This window comes from Lynx rufus, unplaced genomic scaffold (genome assembly GCF_022079265.1).
Source record: "Lynx rufus isolate CCGP_SWC_20201006 ecotype Redwood Valley unplaced genomic scaffold, mLynRuf1.p SCAF_2, whole genome shotgun sequence".
NCBI lineage: Eukaryota > Metazoa > Chordata > Mammalia > Carnivora > Felidae > Lynx > Lynx rufus.
In genome coordinates, this window is record NW_025814834.1 from 216047410 (window position 1) to 216066951 (window position 19542).

The 19542-nt window shown below is 59.3% G+C and overlaps 1 protein-coding gene across 1 annotated transcript in view; it reads right to left on the minus strand.

The window, feature by feature from the left end:
• Positions 1-6752: 6752 nt before the first annotated feature.
• Positions 6753-19542, minus strand: part of TMEM201 (transmembrane protein 201) — a 28092-nt gene continuing 15302 nt past the window's right edge. The window contains exons 7-11 of the mRNA XM_047085531.1: positions 17068-17300; positions 12805-12876; positions 11972-12271; positions 10999-11136; positions 6753-9577 (exon numbers count right to left, since the gene is read on the minus strand). Of these exons, the coding sequence (XP_046941487.1) occupies positions 9480-9577; positions 10999-11136; positions 11972-12271; positions 12805-12876; positions 17068-17300 (841 nt within the window). The 3' untranslated portion in view covers positions 6753-9479. The remainder of the gene's footprint in view (positions 9578-10998; positions 11137-11971; positions 12272-12804; positions 12877-17067; positions 17301-19542) is intronic.

Genomic DNA, 19542 nt, shown 5'->3' on the forward strand with positions numbered 1-19542 from the left:
AGTCTCATGTGACGACTGATCTGTTTTTTTATTTTATTTTTTTAATATTTGGCTTTTTTTAAGTTTATTTTGAGAGAGAGAGGGAGAGAGAGAGAGAGAGAGACAGTGAAGGAGGGTCAGAGAAGAGAGAGGGAGAGAATCTGAAAGTGCAGAACCCAACGCAGGGCTAGAACCCATGACCCGCAAGATCGTGACCTGAGTGGAAATCAAGAGTCAGATGCCCAACCGACTGGGCCACCCGGGGCCCCCAAGGTTTTGGGGGGTTTTTGTTTTTTAATTACAAAACCTGATGTTTATTGAGGAAAAAGGAAACCAGTTGGCACAGAGGCCCGATTTCACATCATCAAACTTCAGCCGAGGGGGGTGGCCAGCCCCGAAGTCACCCTCCCTGGGAGAGAGGGGCTGTCAGGCCTCAGGGCCGCTTGGGGTCTCTGGCCCAGGAGCATGTGAAGGAGGAGGGCGAGAGAGGACCGAGGGCCCTGGGTGGGGGCTGGGAGCAGCAATGGAGGGGCTGCTGAGGTGGTGACGGTCCAGGGGGGAGGCGGGGAGAGTGTGGTCCACTCTCAGGGATTGACTTGGGGCAGGGAGCTGAGCTCAGGCAGCAGCTCTGGGGCGGGGGGGGGGGGGGGGGGGGAGGAGCTTGTCTTGTTGTTATTGTTTTTAAATGGTTTACTTATTTTGAGAGAGCGCAAGCAGGGGAGGGGCAGAGGGAGGGGGACACAGAATCGGAAGCAGGCTCCAGGCCCTGAGCTGTCAGCACAGAGCCCGAGGCGGGGCTCGAACCCACGAACCTTGAGATCGTGACCCGAGCCGAAGTCAGTCGCCCAACCGACTGAGCCACGCAGGCACCCCGACGAAATGTGTTTAGAAGCAACATAAGCCTGCGGCACTTGGGTGGCTCACCTGGTTGAACGTCTGACTCTTGATTTCGGCTCAGGTCGTGATTCCAGGGTCGTGGGATTGAACCCTGCGTCGGGCTGTGTGCTGAGTGTGGAGCCTGCTTGGGATTCTCTCTCTCTCTCTCTCTCTCTCTCTCTCTGCTCCTCTCCTGCTCTCTTTCTAAAATAAGTATAAATAAATAAACAAACAAACAAATAAATAAATGCAACTTAAGCCTACTGCTTACTCAGCATAAAGGCAGAACAGGGGACCTGCTAATTTGGTCTCTTTCTAGACTGCTCGATCGTGCCAGGGGTCACCTGGGGACATTTATATCAGCCTTTTTGTCGAGTCATCAGCGAATGCAGTCGGCAGTTTGGCTGGTTTGAGTGAAGGGGCCACATAAAAATGAAATATTAATTCAGCTTCCCCTCTTTACTATTTATAAAGTCAAAACAGAGAAGGCTGTTCCTCAAGCCCGACCACAGTGGGTGTGGAAGCTGCAAGTTCATGGCAAATTGTCAGTGTCTCGGCAAAAAGAAAACTAAATCTGTAGACGAAATCCCAGCTCAGCAAACCCCTGAGCAGCTGTGGGGAGGACTCAAGGTCACAAAATGCCTGGACCATAAAATACAGTGACGGCCGCTCTGTTCTAGACTTTGCCGTAAGGTCAACCTCAGAAAACCACCCCGGTCTTCTTCCTGTGTCAGGTGTGCAGCAAGCTAAGAAGGGGAAACCCCGTATCTCCTTGCTGGGACGGAACACCTAGCAGGCCCAGGGGTCTGCAAGTTGGGGCCCGGCAATGTGGATTTGTGCTAATGTGTAGCATTGGCGTGGATTAATCTGGAAAGTTCCACTAATATTAAGTTTCTTTTTTTTTTTTAAGAAATTTTGAGAGAGAGAGAGCGTGAGTGGGGAAGGGCAGAGAGAGAGGTGAGCAGAGGATCAGAAGTGGGCTCCGTGCTGACAGGCTGACAGCAGCGAGCCTGATGCGGGTCTCGAACTCACAAACTGTGAGATCATGACCTGAGCTGAAGCTGGATGCTCAACCCCCTGAGCCACTAGGTGGCCCTACATTTTTTTTTTTTAACGTTTATTTATTTTTTTTTTTTTCAAAATTTTTTTTCAACGTTTATTTATTTTTGGGACAGAGAGAGACAGAGCATGAACCGGGGAGGTGCAGAGAGAGAGGGAGACACAGAATCAGAAACAGGCTCTGAGCCATCAGCCCAGAGCCCGACGCGGGGCTCGAACTCACGGAGTGCGAGATCGTGACCTGACTGAAGTCGGACGCTTAACCGACTGCGCCACCCAGGCGCCCCAAACGTTTATTTATTTTGAGAGAGAGAGAGAGCATGCAAGTGAACGGACGGACAGAGAGAGAGACTCCCAAGCAGTCTTCACATCATTGGTGCTGAGCCCACGTTGGGGCTCGATCCCGTGAACCTGGGAGATCATGAACTGAGCCGAAACCAAGAGTCCGATGCTTAACCAACCGACTGAGCCACCCAGGTGCCCCTCCGCTAGTATTAAAAGGAAGAGTTAGATTCGTTTACAGAAATTATTTCTGTAAAAGGCACCGAGTGGCCCCAGAAGCCTGTCCGTGACCCCTGTAATTTCTAGTGTTTACTAGTTTATTAATTTCCAACACAAGATTCAAGCTAAGTAAGTGAATGTTTGATTCAGTTCGGCAGAGGAAAACACCAAACACAGAAAATGCTGCTCTGCACGTGGATCTCAGACTCAGACCTTTTTTGGTTCTCCAAAAATTGAACAACTTTTAGTTAAAAAAAAAAAAAAAAAAATCAGCACCTGGGGCAGCTGGGTGGCTTGGTCGCTTAAGAAGCCGACTCTTGGTTTCGGCTCAGGTCATGATCTCACGGTTCTCGGGTTCGAGCCTGGCGTTGGGCTCTGTGCTGACAGCAGGGAGCCTGCTTGGGATTCTCTCTCTCCCTGTCTCTCTGTTCCTCCTCCACTTGTGCCGTCTCAGTCTCTCTCAAGATAAATAAACTTAAAAAAAGATCACCACCTGAAAACCCTTCCCATCTGCAGGATCCGCAGAACGATAAGACCTCCGTGAAATCTCACCTGTACCCCCAGCCCGGAGTTGGGAGACTTTACTGCACTGAGTGGGGCAGATAAACAAAGCCCTGGGAGTCACCCCCCAGAATTGTTCTCTGTAAACCCAACAGTATAGAAGAGAGACGTCACTTCTTCTGTCCCAGGGGCACTTTGACATCGTATGTGCTTTTCCTGGGCAGCAACGACTCAGTTCTCCGAGGTTTTCTCCAGGGAAACCTCCAGCCCCGGGGCTTGCGCCGACCCAGTGGGAAACCTGGTCCCCAGCAGCTCCTGAGCTCTGTTGACATTAGCTTATTTGGCTTTAGGGGGTCAGGACAGATACCCCAGGGTCAGCCAAGGCTTCATCCCTGGCTCTGTGCAAAGCAAGAGGCTCCGTCACAACCTGCACACTCCCTCCGAGGTTGGAGGTCCATCTCTGGGGGTGACCTTGGGACCTCGGAGGGAGGCCATCCCTCCGCCTCTGCTCTCCTCTCTGTGATGGCCTCCCTGCTGGCCAGAAACCCACTGTCCGGTGAGGTCCCGCCCCGCAGCCCCAGATCCAGCCTGTCTCCCTTAATCTTTGTTAGGGTCACAGCAGGCCAGCGGCCAGACCAGTCAGGCCATTCCCAATTGCCTGTCCTCTCTTCCTCCTCCTGAGAGACTCCCCCCTCCCCGACCGGCCGACCCCCAGCCAGTACCGGTGGGTGCCTCACCTCTGAACGGATCCAGGAAGTTGAAACTGCCTAAGTCAGACCCGTTCCCCAGTGACTTCCAGTAGGAGACTGGAGGTGGGTTTCCACCCGCCCTCATGGCCCGGGGACCCTCTAGCACCCAGGGGCAGCTTGTGTCACTCAGCTCTTTGCAACTTGAAATGAATGCTACAGATCCTCAGGACCCCTCCCTCAGACCAGCCCTCTGCCACCTTCTCTGCCCAGCACCCCCCCCCCCCCCCGCCAGGGTCATGGGCGTTCAGGGTGTGAAGGGGCTTTGGCCCCTCCCCACCCCTGCCATGGAGATAGGATATGCTCGACCCCAAGCCTCCCTGGGGACCTGGTCTCAGCTCAGCCCCCAGCTCACCCCCCTTCTTGTCTGCTCCTGTTCTGTCCTCCACTTCTGTGAGGGTCCCACCAAAGCAGGTGCTGTTAAGTCTCCGCTGCAGGTAGCATCTGGCAGTCTCCCCTGGCTTCAGAGACCCCCCCACCCCGTGTCCCCTGTCCTCTCTCCTCAGAGCGAGACCAGGAAACACCTGCGCACCAGCTTCCTAGTGGACGTTCATTCGTTCACTCAACAGTATCTTGTGAGCCAAGGTCTCTGCTCTCGTGGAAGTTACTCCTCCGAGGGGGAGGCAGCCGCTGCCTGTAACTCAATGGAAGCAGTAGGACGCGGAGGAGGAGAATGACAGGGGAACCCAGACGGCTGCGGAGGCCTCTCAGAGCAGGTGGCCTGTGAGGGGTGCCTGAAGCTTGCGGTTGGGGGAGGAGGGCTCCAGGCAGGGCTCAGCAGGGGCAGGTGCGCATCGGCTGTCTCCAAAGCATCCAATGCAAGTGCTCAAAGCTGAATTTTAAAACTCTCCCGTCCCCCGTCCCGTTTCCCCACATCAGGAGGGGCCCTCCATCCAGCCGACGGTGCACGCAAAAAGCCTAGAGGTCAACCTGGACACCCCTCCGCCCTCACCTCCAATAGCCAAGTCCTGTGGTTGCCCCTGCTGACTCCTCCTTTCACTTTTTTTTTTTTTAATGTTTATTTGAGAGAGAGAGAGAGAGAGAGAGAGAGTGCTTGCGTGCAGGGAAGGGTCAGAGAGAGAGGTACAGAGGATCCGAAGCGGGCCCTAAGCTGGCAGTAGATAGCCCGATGCAGGGCTTGAACCCGTGAACCATGAGATCATGACCTGAGCCAAAGTCGGACACTTAACCGACTCAGCCACCCAGGGGCCCCCCTCATTTCATTCTTGTGCTCCTCCAACCCAGTCTTCCTTTCCTGCTGAGCGGCCCTTTAAAAATGCACATTCGCTCCTGTGACTCCCTTGCCTGAATGCAACATTGGCTTTCCCTCCCTTCTTAGGATGGAATCTCAATTCCCAGCAGTCTTCCACGGGTGGCCTTCTGCTCTCCTCTCTCCTGGACTCTTGCCACACTAACCTTTCAATTCCTTGAAAGCTGGCCCCAGGGCCTTTGCCTTGCACACAGCGGTCTCCCTCTTGTCCTTAAGCTTCACGTCCGGCATCCTGACTATTCACACGAGACACTGTGTCCCGTTATTTCACAGCCCCTCCGCCGCGAACGCATGGACTGTGTGCTTACCCAGGCCCGCCTCCCTGCTCTGGGTGGGCTCCCTGGAGCAGGGGCACCACCATTTTGCCCACCATTGTTGCCCCAGCGCCTGGCGCAGCCGTGCACACGCTAGGGGCACCCTAATACTCATTGAGCAAATCTGGCCAGAGACAGAGGAACGAAGGAAAGAACGTGCCGTGGAAATCCTGGGACCCTCTCTTCCGTCACCGTGACCCAGCTCTCTCACCTACTGAATGGGGGGGGGGGGGTGGAGCATAAACAAAGCCAACAAGTGCGCACCGTCCCACGGTGGCCCCGAAGCCACGCTGGCGTGCCATTCCCCACGTCCACCCCCCCCCACAAAATGTCCTCAGAGTTGCTGCCACATAAAAACACTCTGCAGTGGGGGAACCACTCTGGACCCCCAGCTGTGCCCTCCGTGGTGGCGGCTCTCGCCTCTGGTCACCTCCGGGAAGGGCCAGATGAACTAGGTCCTGCTGCTCGGAAGGGTCCCCGCGTCACACGACTTATTGGTAAGGGGCGGTGGGACGCCAACGGCGGTTTCCCAAAGTTTTTAAAAGATCAGCAGAACTTTTCCTGACATAACAACTCAAGTGGAGCCCGGCACCGAAGTGGGGGTGGTGCCAGGTTCCCCCCCCCCACCCCCACGTCCTCTCTGCACAAACATTACAGAATTCCAACCCGATCCCTTGCCCATCCCGCCACGTAAGCTGTCTGGTGACCGGGGGAGCAGGTTTGCAAAGCAAAGTCAGCTTAGCACTGTCGGAAGGGAGAAAACGAAACACCGGTGCAAAACCCCAGGACGACACCATTTTCTGTCCTTTCCAGAATGCAAGCAGCCAACACATAGAAAAGCCTGAAATACAGAAGCCGCAGGCCCGTACAGAGAGGTTTCTGGCGGCCCCAGTTCTAAAAGCGGGGAGAGCGGACAAGCCTCCGGCTCAGCAGGCGGGGACGAGAAGCCAGAGCCGTGCTGCACGGAGGCCGTCTCGGCCTCTGGGCGGACGAGAGCTCCCTCGACGGCATGGAAGTGGGCATTTGACGGAGCCGGGAGAGGAAGAAAGTGACGAAGTGTTGGGTACAGAAAGGCCCTGTTTCTGTGAAAGTAGATGTATGTAGACACAAGTTGGGGGGGGGGGTGGAGAGCAGACCAGTACTTGAGTTGTGGGACTGTGTATGGTCTCTCTTGCTGGCTGCTACTTCCAGATTTTCTACGATGAACAGGTTCCCCTTTTATAAGGAAACAACAGAAGACGTCAGCAAGGACAACGCAAGGGGACTGACCCTCTGGTTCCCTCCTCAGCACAGGCCAGGGGACCTGGGAGCCCCCAGCTCTTCCCCTCCTTGCAGGGTGGTTGGTCAGGGCCTCGGGGCAGGAGGACCCTCGCTGTCAGTGAACTCCGGGGTCTGTTTGAGGTTCCACCTGCCATCCCAGAGGGCCGGTTTCTGGGAAGAGTGACTGGCCCAGCCCGGCCCCCTCCCGAATGCCCCCCGGGGAGCCACCCCACCCCCACCCCCCATCCTCCCCTTGAGGCTGTGCCCCTGCGTTGTGCTGCGGTTTGATCATCCCCTCACCTGTTACTTTGGAGTTAAACTGAGCCCACAGAAACACAGACCCTGTGGTCACCGGGCAGCCCGAGCAGAGCTCATACATTGGACACTAAGGAGGCCCACCCCCTGGGCCCTGTCCCCAGTCTCCTGGCTCAGTCTCTGTCCAGCGCGGCACCTTCAACTGCTTTCTCCAGGCCCACCCTGCACCTGCCCAGGCTGGGCCTGAAGCTGGGTCTGCTCACCTGGGGGCCGATGCCGAGCCCCAGCTGCTCGGAGGACCAGGGGGCCATCCCGAAGGGGCTCAGAAAACAAGGTCCGTTGCCCCTGTAGCTCTGGGGTCAGGCTGGGGACTGCTGGTTATGATGGGCTTTTCTGCGGCGACAGTCAGCACTTTCTGCCGGAGCCCTCGCTCATGTGGTCCTTGGCTCCCTGCTCAGCAAGCTTCTGGTCGCCCCTCCTGGGCAGGCCTGCCCCGCGCAGCTGGTCTCCCGTTCAAATCCCTGAGCCTTCCAGGGGCGGCACGCTGCACTCACATCGCCGCCAGAAGCCCCAGGGCCCCACCCTCAAAACGCTGTACTGAAGGCAGGAGTGAACTGACTTCCAGGACGCTTCCCCCAGGCCTGAGCCGCCCAGTGAACAGAACAGATGAGACGGACTAAGGTATAGTTCAAAGGTTGGTATCTTTTTTGGTTTCCCTTCTTTTTTGCTTTTTTTTTTTTTTTTTTGCTTTTGTAAAGAAAAATAAGGTTGTGTTTTTTGTTTGAAAGAAAACATAAGTAAGCCCCCCTCCCCACTTGGCCTCTCCCCGGCCCCTGCGGGGTGTGGGGACCGGCGGTCCCCGGCGGGAGGGGCCGAGGAGAGGAGAGGGCACTCTTGGGGCTTCCTCAGAGCCACAGAGGAAGGGTACTAGGGAATGGAGTTTGGCTTCGTTAGGCAAAAAAGAAAATTTAAAAACTTGGACACACGTGCCCACTATACAAATGGGGGCCAAGAAGCACCATCTTCCAGTTGGAATCATCTCTGGCAGCTGGACGCAGGGTCCTGGTGCGGCCCCCGGCCCCCCCCCACCCCCCACGTCCCGGGGTGGGGGGCAGGGCGGGAAACAGCTCTCAGGACAGGAGTGGGGGGAAGAGGAGCGAGGGAAAGTCAGAGCGACTCCTTCCCCACATGGTAAAAAAAATCACTAAAAAAGCACCCAAGGCTTAAAAAAACGAAACCTCCCTGGCAGGGAGAACTGGGGGCATCCTGCTTACCAGCAAAATGCCTTACCTGGCAAAAATGTGTAGAAAAATAAAATTAAACTTTATCCCTGAATGATAAAGACCCTTCCTCTTGCCCTCACCACCACCATCCTCCCCCAGCCGCCAAGTCTCAGGATTCACCAAGGCTGCCAATTCCTCCCCGGGTGCACATGCCCGTGTGAGACACAGGCTGCCGGTACCTGTGTGCGAGGCCCCGGGGGGCAGGGGCTGCGGGGCTCGGACGGCCACATGCATACACACACTCCCTCCTCACAGCAGTGGTGGGGGGGTTCCCTGTGCCAGACCAAGGGCCCTCCTTCCTCCTCTCGGGGGCAGGACAGGACCCCGGCACGGGTGGGGAGGGGAGGGGGCCGGGCTGTAGGAGCAGTGGCAGGGCCTGAGGGGGCGGCGGAGTGGGAAGGAATGAGAGCTCGGGTGGCCTGGAAACAGAGGCCACACGGAGCCCATGGAGGCAGCAGAATGAAAGGGAGAAAAGTAGGGTCTCAGGGGCAAGGAGGGGCCAGGCTCATGGGGGGGCAGGGGCAGGGCAGGGAGTGGTCTCCCTGGAGACTTGCAGGCTGACGGGGCCCGTCCTGCAGTGCAGGCTGGGGGCTTGAGCAAGGCCCCTGTGGGCGGTGCGCGAGGGAGGGGCCCAGAAGCGCAGGCCTGGAAGTGGGGCAGGGTGGGCCCTGGGTAGTGTTCTCAGGGTAACGGGCCGCTGCCCGGGAAGGTCACGAGAGGTAATAAAATAGGGGCACAAGCGGGCAGAAGGGAGGCTGGCCGGGGGCAGCAGGGTGCTTACACTGGAACTCCGAAGGGCCCTGGCCTGGGGACCCCAAGTACCCGCCTGCCCACCCAGGAGAGCCAGGGGGCTGGCAGAACAGGGGGAGACACGGGCAGGTGATGTCCATCCTCAAGGGGGCCTGCCCAAGGGGTCTGTTCTTCACCGGGCAGGGTCGAGAGCGAATGACACAGGGACCGTCCCTCCACCCTCCCCCACCCCCCGCCAGGGAAGCCGAGGCAGCCGCAGAGGGATGGGGAGATACAGTACGAGATGCGGGCACAGCCCCGCAGCACAGGGTCCAGAGGCAGCCAGCTCCCGCTGTAGCTACAGTAGTGGCACTCCCGCCGGGCGGGCCGGGTGGCAGGGAGGGGACCGCAGGGCCCCACGGCCCCTCGGGGATCCCTGGCTTCAGGATCAGGGTCAGCACCAAACACAACTGATCTCGGCCAAGGAGACGGGCAGGGAGGAGAGTGACCCCACGGACACGCTCAGCCCTGCGGTCGGCCAGGTGAGGTGCAGGGGTCCCGAAGGCAGGACCGGCCCAGCGAGGTCAAAGGCCCTGGCGAGGATGGCGGAGCCCCTCAGGGGGGCTCTGAGGCCGGCAGTGGTGAAAGCAGCGTGCACCTGGGCGTCTCCAGGCCCCTCCGGGCGCCGGGGGCCGCGGACCGCGGGTCAGCGCAGGACCTGGTACAGGTAGGCCGAAGTGAAGAGAACGTTGGCAGCCAAGCTCACGGCCAGGAGGCCCCGGACCAGGGAGGGCCCAACACGACCTTTGAGAGAGAGAGCCAAGAGACCCGGTTAAAAGGTCCCCGTGCAGCAGCCCACCGGCCCAGCCCACCGGAAATGCAGCTGTGGGGCCCGAGGCCCTGCTCCCAGGAGCCTCCCTGCCCAGAAAGACCCCTGAATGTAGGGTCAGTGGGCCAAGTCCTGCCTCCCGGAAGGCACCTCGTCTCCTGAGCCCGTGCTACCAGGCGAGGACTGGGTGTGCTGTACTCGTACCCCATGAGGGGGCCTGGGGGCATGACCCCCACTTTACAGACAGAAAAGAGACACTTTAGAGGAGCAGTACCCCGCCCAGGCTTCCGGACCGGGGTTCCCGCCCCAGGTCTGTGCTCTGGGGACAGCACCCATTTCCTGTCGGCTCCAGAGACAGGGAACCATCTTTGCAGAAAGACTCCCCTCGTGACTGTCCATCCATCTTCTCCACACGCGTGTCCCCTGGGGACACCGGCAGTTGTGCTGGCCTCTGGGTGCTCACAGCGTGCCTGGTGCTTTACCTGGAACCAGGATTTGACCTCATACTGTGCCTGCAGCCCCCGCACTAGCCCCGCGGTGCGCCAGGCTCTCTGGCCAGCGTCTTCCCCCCATATCTGTGCTGGCGCAGAGGAGCCACTGCCCACACAGGGCAACGGGGACTTGAAACGTGGCTGGAAGAGCCGAGGACCTAGGTCTTTACTGTTACGCAATGTTAACTCTGGTAAATGTAAACAGCTCCCAGGGCACCCGGGTGGCTCAGTCCGTTAAGCGTCCGACTTCGGCTCAGGTCATGATCTCACAGCTCGTGAGTTCCAGCCCCGCGTCGGGCCCTGTGCTGCCAGCTCGGAGCCTGGAGTCTGTGTCTCCCTCTCTCTCTGCCCCTCCCCTGCTCTGAGTCTCTCTCTCTCTCAAAATAAATAAATAAATAAATAAATAAATAAATTTTTTGGGGGCCGCCTGGGTGGCTCAGTCGGTTAAGCATCTGACTTCGGCTCAGGTCACGATCTCACAGTCCATGAGTCTGAGCCCTGCGTCGGGCTCCGAGCTGACAGCTCGGAGCCTGGAGCCTGCTTTGGATTCTGTGTCTCTCTCTCTCTCTCTCTCTGCCCCTCCTCTGTCTCATGCTCTGTCTCTCTCTGTCTCAAAAATAAACAACAACATTAAAAAAAAAAATTAAAAAAATTTTGTCTTAAACGTAAACAGCTCCCTATGTATGACCTTCTGCTGATGGGGCCTGATCCCAGGGTGGCCACGTTGTACGCCGGGCGGTAGCTGGACCTAGAAGGCGCTGGGTGGGTTCTCTAGTTGCCCTCTGTCACTCGAGGGCCCTGGAGGGCCTTCTCTCTCAGGGTCCCAGACGGACCAGGTGACCGTGGCCGCGGACCCACAGCCCCTCCGCCCCTCCCCCGCCCCCCCTCCCAATCGGAGCACAGACCTTTCCAGGCGGCGGCCTCCTCCGCGCACCCCTGGGTGGTGGTGTCCACCACGCAGGTGGAGGACTGAGAGGAATCATCCTCCTTCTTGATGGAGCGGCTGCTGCAGGCACTGCCTCTTTCTGGCATCGCCCTCATGTCTGCAGAGAGAAGAGGTGTCTCAGCGGGTGCTCACGGCTCACCCCCAGGCAGAGACGTGGGCCGGCTCTACCTCCAATCCCAGGACAGTCCTCAGATGTGGCCAGCCGCGCCCGTCCCAGCCCACCTGCCCTACCCCGGGCAAGGGGAGGCCAGGTCCTCGTGCATATCCCGGCCACGTGGCTGCCGTGAAGGGAGCTGGTTATAGACGCGCAGCAGCAAACTCGGTCGCCAACAGGCGGACGGCGGCCACAAGGCGGCTTCTGGGGGCACAGGGCGGGGCACGGGGTGGCAGAGGCTGGGACTGGGATCTCAACCCATCCTTCCACCTGTCTGGCCAGTGTTCAGACCCGCTGTGGCCGGGCCTTCCGACATCGTAAGAGACACAGGAAATCCACATGTTAACGTGAAAGTTCAAAATTTTAAACGCTGAAGCCTAATTTTAAAAATTTAAAGATGCTTTACAGAGCATCACTTGAGCACAACAAAAACATCCGTGACCAGACAGATGCAGCCCAGCACGGTATCACGTGCTTTTGACCCATCCCAAGGAACAAAGGACCCTCAAGGTCAATTGCAAAAGAAGAAAATAAAATCAGCCAACGGAAGGCCATGTCCTGGAGCGTTCAAGGTCACCAGAAGCCAGGCCGGGAGCGTCTGGAGCTTGGGAAGAGTGGCTGCACACGCTCGGTAAGAGCAAGGACAGGCCCCGTGTGGCCGCCTGCAGGGCCGTCCCAGCGCCGCACACGACCACAGGCGCCGTCACGGCCCCGCTGGGCTCTCCCACCTCCTGGGAGGGCGGCCGGGGCGGGGGGGGGGGGGGGGGGGGGCTCGTACCCACAGTGAGCTTCGTGTCCTGCGCCGGCGATCTCTGTGGGACGTGCGGCGGCTCGATGGGGAAGAGGCTGCCGTTGTGGGGCGAGTGTTCGTCTGAGCTGCTGGGGGTGTTGGGGCCCTCCCCGGGGGGCGACGGGAACAGCAGCAGCTTCTGCCCCTTCAGGTTGAGCCGGGCCGGGCTGATGAGGGGCCTGCGGTGGCGCAGAGAGCCAGAGCTGGAGGCCACGGAGCCGGCCACGGAGGGCGCCGGGGAAGGGAGTGGGGACGAGGCACAGCATCCCGACAGGAGAGAGAAGTAATCTGGAGGGCGGGAGGACGGCAGAAACGACGGCTTACGGTAGGAATGAAAACAAGGCTGAATGTTTGCTACGGGCACCGTTATCCCTGATACGGCTGCGTGGTTCCCGGTGCTTTTCCTCTGTTAACCGGAGAGGAAAGATGAGGCTGTACCAAAACTTGGGGACAGAGGGGAGCCTGCCAGGAGCTGAGGGAAGGGAGAGGATCTCAGACCCTTAGCCGCGTCCCCCCGCCCCCGAGGTCAGCTAACTCAGCTAATCCCGAGTGTGGTCTCCATCAGTCATCACTGATAAGGGTGACAGCATTACAGCTAATCCTAGAAACCACCACGCCCGTTTCACAGAAGAGGAAACTAGAGGAAACTGAGGCACAGGGCTGTTGGTCACTTGCCCAGGGCTGCAGAGCTGGGAGGCGCAGGACTGAGACTCGAACACAGAACCCCGTGGGACCCCAAAGCTCATGTTTAACCAGGCTGCCCTCCCATCTCACAGGATGCTCTGGAAACCCCGGCCCACACACTTCCCTGTCCTCCTTACCTGGAACAGGAACCTCTCCAGATCGAGACACCTGAGACGGCGGGCGGCTCCCACTGAACAGATACCCTGAGTCTGGAGAGGAAACAGAAGGGGGACAGGTCAGGCCCGTGGTAATGACAGCCACCCACCCTCTCCATTCTCCAGCCGCCGTTCTGCTGACATCCAGCCTTTGTCACTTAGGCCGAACTTTCTCGAAAACACAAGCTCTCAACAGACTCCCTGAACTACTGTTGGAGATCTGCTTGGCCTGCTCTCGTTTCAGGGATAAAGAAACTGACACCCTAGGGGCGCCTGGGTGGCGCAGTCGGTTAAGCGTCCGACTTCAGCCAGGTCACGATCTCGCGGTCCGTGAGTTCGAGCCCCGCGTCGGGCTCTGGGCTGATGGCTCAGAGCCTGGAGCCTGTTTCCGATTCTGTGTCTCCCTCTCTCTCTGGCCCTCCCCCGTTCATGCTCTGTCTCTCTCTGTCCCAAAAATAATAAATAAAGGTTGAAAAAAAAAAATAAAAAAAAAAAAAAAGAAACTGACACCCACCCTCTCCCCCCATAGCCTGCTCTTTCTGGGGTCTTGCCCCTCCACTACCCTGTGCCTGCCGGCCTGCGCTGCCCCTCAGGGAACACTGAACACGCTGCTCTTCCTCAGTCATGTGCACCCCAAGGGCAGAGACTACACCCCACGTATCCTGTGTTCCCCCAGCGCTTAGCCGAGAGCTGAGTGTGGAAAGATCCAGCGACCACCGTGTGCCATCACGAGCAACTGCTGTTCCACCACCCTTGGGGCTCTGAGGGTCCCTTGGTCACAGCACGCTGCCTGCCCCTTCCCCCCACCCCTTCCCTCATAAGGCCCAGGGACACAGATTCAGGCCAACCCCGTGTGTCTGGGTAAGGGTGGTCACGTGGCCCAAGCACAGAGTCCTTTCCAGGACTGGTTGTATGGATGCTAGGAGAGCAGTCTCTTTGCTGGGTGTGAGCTGCAGGGACGCAGGGATGAGCCTGCATCAGGGAGGTGCAGGGGCGAGTAGGGCGAGAAAGAGAGACACAGGAAAGCAGAACCTGGCCCAGTGCCTGAGCCCCAGACCACCAGTGCCTCCTGGTTACCTGAGCCAAGGAGCTGCAGAAACTCTTCGTTAATGGCCCCCGGCAGTGAAGACCCTGGGGTCCCTCCGACCACTGAACGTTCCAAGACCAGCCTGTGTCCACAGAATTGCCCTGCTGCCCCCGGGGCGGGGCTGCTCCCGAGTCCCCTTGCCTCACACCTCACAGGGTAACAGGGAGACCGTGGATCCTCCACGGTGGGTGGGATGCCACCCACCCCTCCCAAGGGGTCTGAAATGGAAGCTCCTCAGCTCTGCTGTCCTGGTGGGTGAGCATGGAGAGTCCTCCCAGGAGTGTCGGGCCCAGGGCAGGGCTGCTCCTGACGCCCCAGGCATCTCCCCTCTCCACATTCTACTCAAGAGCCACCGGGGACAGAGAAAGACGTCTCTGCTCAGGGGAAACGGGGAAAGCCATCCTACTAGCAACTCGGGGTACAAGCAAAATGGCCTTTAGCCACCTTGGAGGAGCTAAGCCTCTGGTCGTTGCTGTTACGGGTGTTCTCATCCCATACTAACGCCAGCAGTCGTGTCTGCTGAGGCCTTTGTTCTAGAAGCTTCCCTGATATCATGCCCACCTCAGCCTGGAGGCACAGCCGTCTATATTAGACCCTCCCAGGGTCACGGGCTGGGGGCCTGCTTGGCTGCTGCCAGCTGTTGGCTCCTGGCACTTGGCTGCCACATCAGGTGCTCACAACCACCCCATGACGTGTGTATTATCACCAAGCCTGGCTTACAGCTGGGCAAGTCTGAGCCCCCTCATTTTGCCCCCATCAGACTGGCAGCTGCTGGGCTTTTCTCCAGAGGGAGGGGCGGTGGTGGTACGCCTCGGTTTCTCAACGCTGCGTTTGCTCTACAGGGAACAGGAGGAGCAGGACGGTGCCTCTCGGAGGTCCGGTCCCTGCCTTGCACCCTGTGGACATTAACTGGTCTTTTTTTTTTTTTTTTTTAAAGTAGGCTCCACATTCAGCGTGCGGCTTGAACTCAGGACACGGAGATCAAGAGTTGCATGCTCTACTGACTGAGCCAGCCAGGTGCCCCAGTTATTTCATTTTTTTTTTTAAATGTTTATTTATTTTTGAGACAGAGAAAGACAGAGCGTGAAAGGGGGAGGGTCACAGAGAGAAAGAGACACAGAATCCGAAGCAGGCTCCAGGCTCCGAGACGTCAGCACAGAGCCCGATGCGGGGCTCGAACTCACGAACCGTGAGATCATGACCTGGGCCGAAGTTGGATGCTCAACCAACTGAGCCACCCAGGCGCCCCTCCTTTTTTAAAGAGCAAAAACCAAGGGGCGCCTGGGTGGCTCAGTCGGTTAAGCGTCTGACTCTTGATTTCAGCTCAAGTCATGATCTCGAGGTTCATGAGTTCGAGCCCTGTGTCAGGCTCTCTGTGCTGACAGTGTGGAGCCTGCTTGGAATCTCCCTCTCCCTCTCTCTCAGCCTCTCCCCTGCTCACGCTGGCTCTCAAAATAAGTAAATATTAAAAAAAATTCTTTACGTGAAGAGCAAAACGAGACTGCTGTCCTCTGCAGTTGGCACCTCTCTCCCCAAGAGGGCCCTCAGAGGGCTCTGGCAGGATCTGAACCCAGCAAGTCCCACAGAGTCCTGGGAGCTTGGGCCCCTGTCCCCACCTTGGGCCCCTTTAGCCCCATCCCCACCTGAAGGCCTGACGGAGAGTTCTAGAGAACACTCCGGGGGAAGGGCTCAGCTGCTGGGCCTCCCAGGTTCCCACACCCAGGGAGTTCCACGGTCGCCCCCACACCCCTAGATGCTGTTCACAAAGAGCCCACAGAGGTCCCACCAGCTCCAGGGCCACAGGCAGGGGGTCAGGAACTCTGCTGAATGACCTTTCCCAGAGGAGGAGTCAGCTCGTGTCTGGTTACACAGAACTATCTGGAGTCCAGGCATCTGGACTCAGGGCAATCCCACCTTGGATCCCACCCACCATCTGAGCCGTTCCTCCTGCGGTACGACCCACCCCCTATGCGGGAGGCCGCTGACCTGCACGTGACAGGGCCAGGAACCTGAGCTCAGGCACAAAGCTCAGCTCCAAGCTGCAGGGGGACCCTGGGCAAGTCACGGGGGTAAGAAACGGGAGCTCAGAGGGGCACCTGACTGAAGCTGGAGCCCCCAACCTGGCCGAGCTGCCGAGGGGCTCAAAGGAGACCCTGACCGCAGGTCACCGAGCCCGTTGTTTTGTTTTTTTGTTTTTCGATGTTTACTTTTGAGAGAGAGAGACAGAGTGCGAGCCGGGGTGAGGCAGAGAGACAGGGAGACACAGAATCCGAAGCAGGCTCCGGGCTCCGAGTTGTGAGCAGAGAGCACGACACGGGGCTCGAACCCACGAACCGTGGGAGATCACGACCTGAGCGGAAGTCGGACGCTCAACTGACTGAGCCACCCAGGCGCCCCTACCAACCCTGCTCTAACCCAGATGCCGCCCATATTCTTGGAGGCCGGGATACTTCCTCACGGCGGCTTCCCACCCCCAAAGCTGCTACCCCGGGAGCCAGGCCCCAGGACCCACCCGGAGGAAGAGGCAAAGCCCAGTCTGGCCAAGTGGCTTCCCAAGGAGCTGAGGGCGATGAGGAAGGAAAAACTGGATTTGATTTGCAACAGACTTCCCAGGAAGATTCCACCAGAGAAGGTGAAGGAGGAGACAGAGGGTCTTGAGACGAGGACCCGGTGGGTCTCAGCCACACCAGAGCCCACGTGCAGCCAGCGCTCGATAAATGCGGCGGACCCGAGCCACCCCCGGCCCCCTGGGTCACACCAAAAGGCTAGGGGCAAATCTTCCAGCCCCCAGGGTCTCAGAACAACGGCAGCAACAATAACAGCGGGAACGGTGGGAAGAGACAGCCCCCAATGTGCGTGGACGTCGACCGGGTGCCCGCTGCCCTTCCAGGAACCTTACACGCGTCACCTCGCTTGCCCCAGACGCCCCCGGGGCAGGTTCTACTCTACCACTGCCCTCGTTTTCTTTGAGGGCAACTGAGGCTCACGGCGGTGAAGACCCTTGACCGGAGGCAGCCACTGAGCGGAGGCACTGGGGTTTGACCCCAGCTCTGCCCGTCTCTACGGCAGGAGCTCTAACCACCTCCCGCCCCCAGCCCACCCCGTGCCCGGCGGGCGCCCCCGTGTCCCCCGCCTGCCCACGCTGGAGCGCCTCTTACCTGCCCGAGTCAGGGAGGGTATGGTCCCCAGCGAGAGGGCCCGGCTGAGGCGGCCCGGCAGCGAGGAGGGCGAGGCCCGTCGAGGCGAGCGGAACAGCTGCTGGCTGGCGAGCGGCAGGAAGCCGGGCGGCGTGGGGATGAACAGAGACGGCGAAGGGCCGGTGGCGCTCGGGCAGGGCACGGCCAGGCCGGGGCTCGTGGGGAAAAGGCCGGCCGAGTCTCTCGGGAAACACCTGCGGGAGCCCGTCGGGCGCGGGAGAGAAGAGGAGGGTCAGCCCCGGGAGGCCCTGGAGGCGGCCTCCACACAGGTCCCGTCCCCTCTCCCCTGGTGCCAGGTGGGGCCGGAGTCGGGGTCCCAGGGAGGCGTGCGTTAGTTGAAGCGGAGGAGCGGCTCGACCACAGTCACGCCATTAGGAGCGGGTGGCTGGGAGGTGCCAGCGTGACCCACCCCTCCCGGCATGCCCCCTCGGGTCCCACTCAGCCTCACAGCAAACTAGCTCCACTACGAGTCTCGGGATTAAAGTGACACTGTCGCCCTTGCCAACCTCATGCCGACCCTTCGCCTTGAAGCAAGAACGCCCGACCCCCGTGCCAGGCGCTCAGTAAAAGGCCAAACCTCGGGCTGCCCCTCGCCACTCTGGGCTCCGTGCCCAGAGCCTCCTGACAGGACGGCTGAGCTCAAGGCGCCCCCTGCTCCCCGGGGCCGGCCTCTGGGAACCCCACTGCTGCTCTCTGGTCCGGGACGCTCCTCTAAAGCCCCTTGCGGAGCGGAGGGGGTGGGGGCGGCCAGGCTGGGGACTCCCCGGGGAAGAGCTCTTGCGGGACGCAAGCCTAACTCCAGCTTAGAGAAGACCCGTCAACGATCGCAAGGCTGCCCAAAAGACGGAAGGTGACAGTGTCTCTTTAACTCGAGAATGGGAGAGATCACACAATGGGACCCGGTGGCCCCAAAAGCCAGAATGTCAACCATGCTTCTGATTAAGGCAACCGATTATGGGGGGGAGGAGGGGGACGGAGGCAGTTAATACATTAGTCCGCCGTCTGGACGGAGCTGGGGGAGGTCCAGCCTTACCTCAGTGCCAAGGGACAATTGGGGCCATGGACAATGTGCCGATGGAGGGGCAGGCTGGCTCAGGCCCTGCAGCAGAGCCGGGGGCCTAAGGGACCCGCCCTTGTGCCCATCACGACCACACTCTCAGGGCGCTGTTAGCCACACTCCACTCCACTGACTTGCTCGCTACTTCTCACCCCCACCCCCTTAAACACCTCTTACTACGAGGCAAGTGTGGGGTCTGCTGCTGCCCTCCTAGAGAATCATGGGACCTTTTCATGCCTTCCGGGAGCACCAGGAGACCACCTGGATGTCAGAACCAAGGGCGGGGCCCTGCATTTGGGGGACATGGGGAAACCGAGGCAGGAACTCATCAAGCCAATCACCAGAAGGGTCTGGACAACCCCAGGCTGGACGTGCCCGCACTCCACGTGCTGACTTTGTCCTGCCCAAGCCTGTCTGACACCTCCCTCCCCACCCCCACAACAGCTGGGATAGAGTCTGCCTCTTAACAGAGAACAGGATTTTGTGTCGTCACTTGTAGAGCAGTGACACCGTATGGCAGAATGGCGCCACCACCTCGGGGATTAGCTGGGGGAGGAAGGGACACTGAACTCACTGAAGATGCCCTGGGACCGCTGGCCAACTTGCTCTGATCACGTGTGAAGCCGCCCCCTGCCGGGGCCTGCACCTCCCAGAAGATGCAACGGGGGCAGGGCTCGCCAGCGCCCGTTGGGCAGGCGGTAGGACCCTGCGCTGGGCTTCCTGCACCCGCCCCCACCGCCCACCCCCGGTAACCAGCGAGTGAGGGGAGAGGCTCCAAGGTGGGCTGCGGGGTCCAGAAGTGGTCAGCTGTGCCCGGGAGAGGCTTCCAGCGTCTTTCCGGCTCTTCCCTGCTTTTCCCAGATCCTGCTCACACCTGGGGCCGCCACCCCAGTGCTTAAAGCTCAGTCTCTCATCCATCTGGCACAGGTGCTGTTCCCAAGCTCTGATCCCACTAAGAATGTTGGCACCGAGCAGGAGACAGTTCTTTGGTCTGACCCCTCTTGCCGTGACACGCAGTGACATCAGTCAACCAGCAGATCCTCATAAAGTGCCAAGCGAGCTCCCATCGTGGCTCTGTGGCGGACGGTCACTGGGAACCTCCCGTAAAAGAGCCCAATCTCTGCCAGGCTTCGGAGAGCTCACAAGTATCGAAGCTTCCTCTGGCAAGGCCCCCTCCTCCCTCCCCCACCCCGACCACCCTGCACCCACGCACCCCGTCTCAGAGAGGCACTCGGCCCTGAGTCCGAATCTACGTCCACTGGGATAGACGGGTTCCGGGACAGGTCAGGAGGCTGTACCGTGTCCCATCTGACACTGAGGGGGCTGTCCGGTCTTTTTCGACCCAATCCCAGTGCGAGACGGGAGCAGAAGGAGAGAGA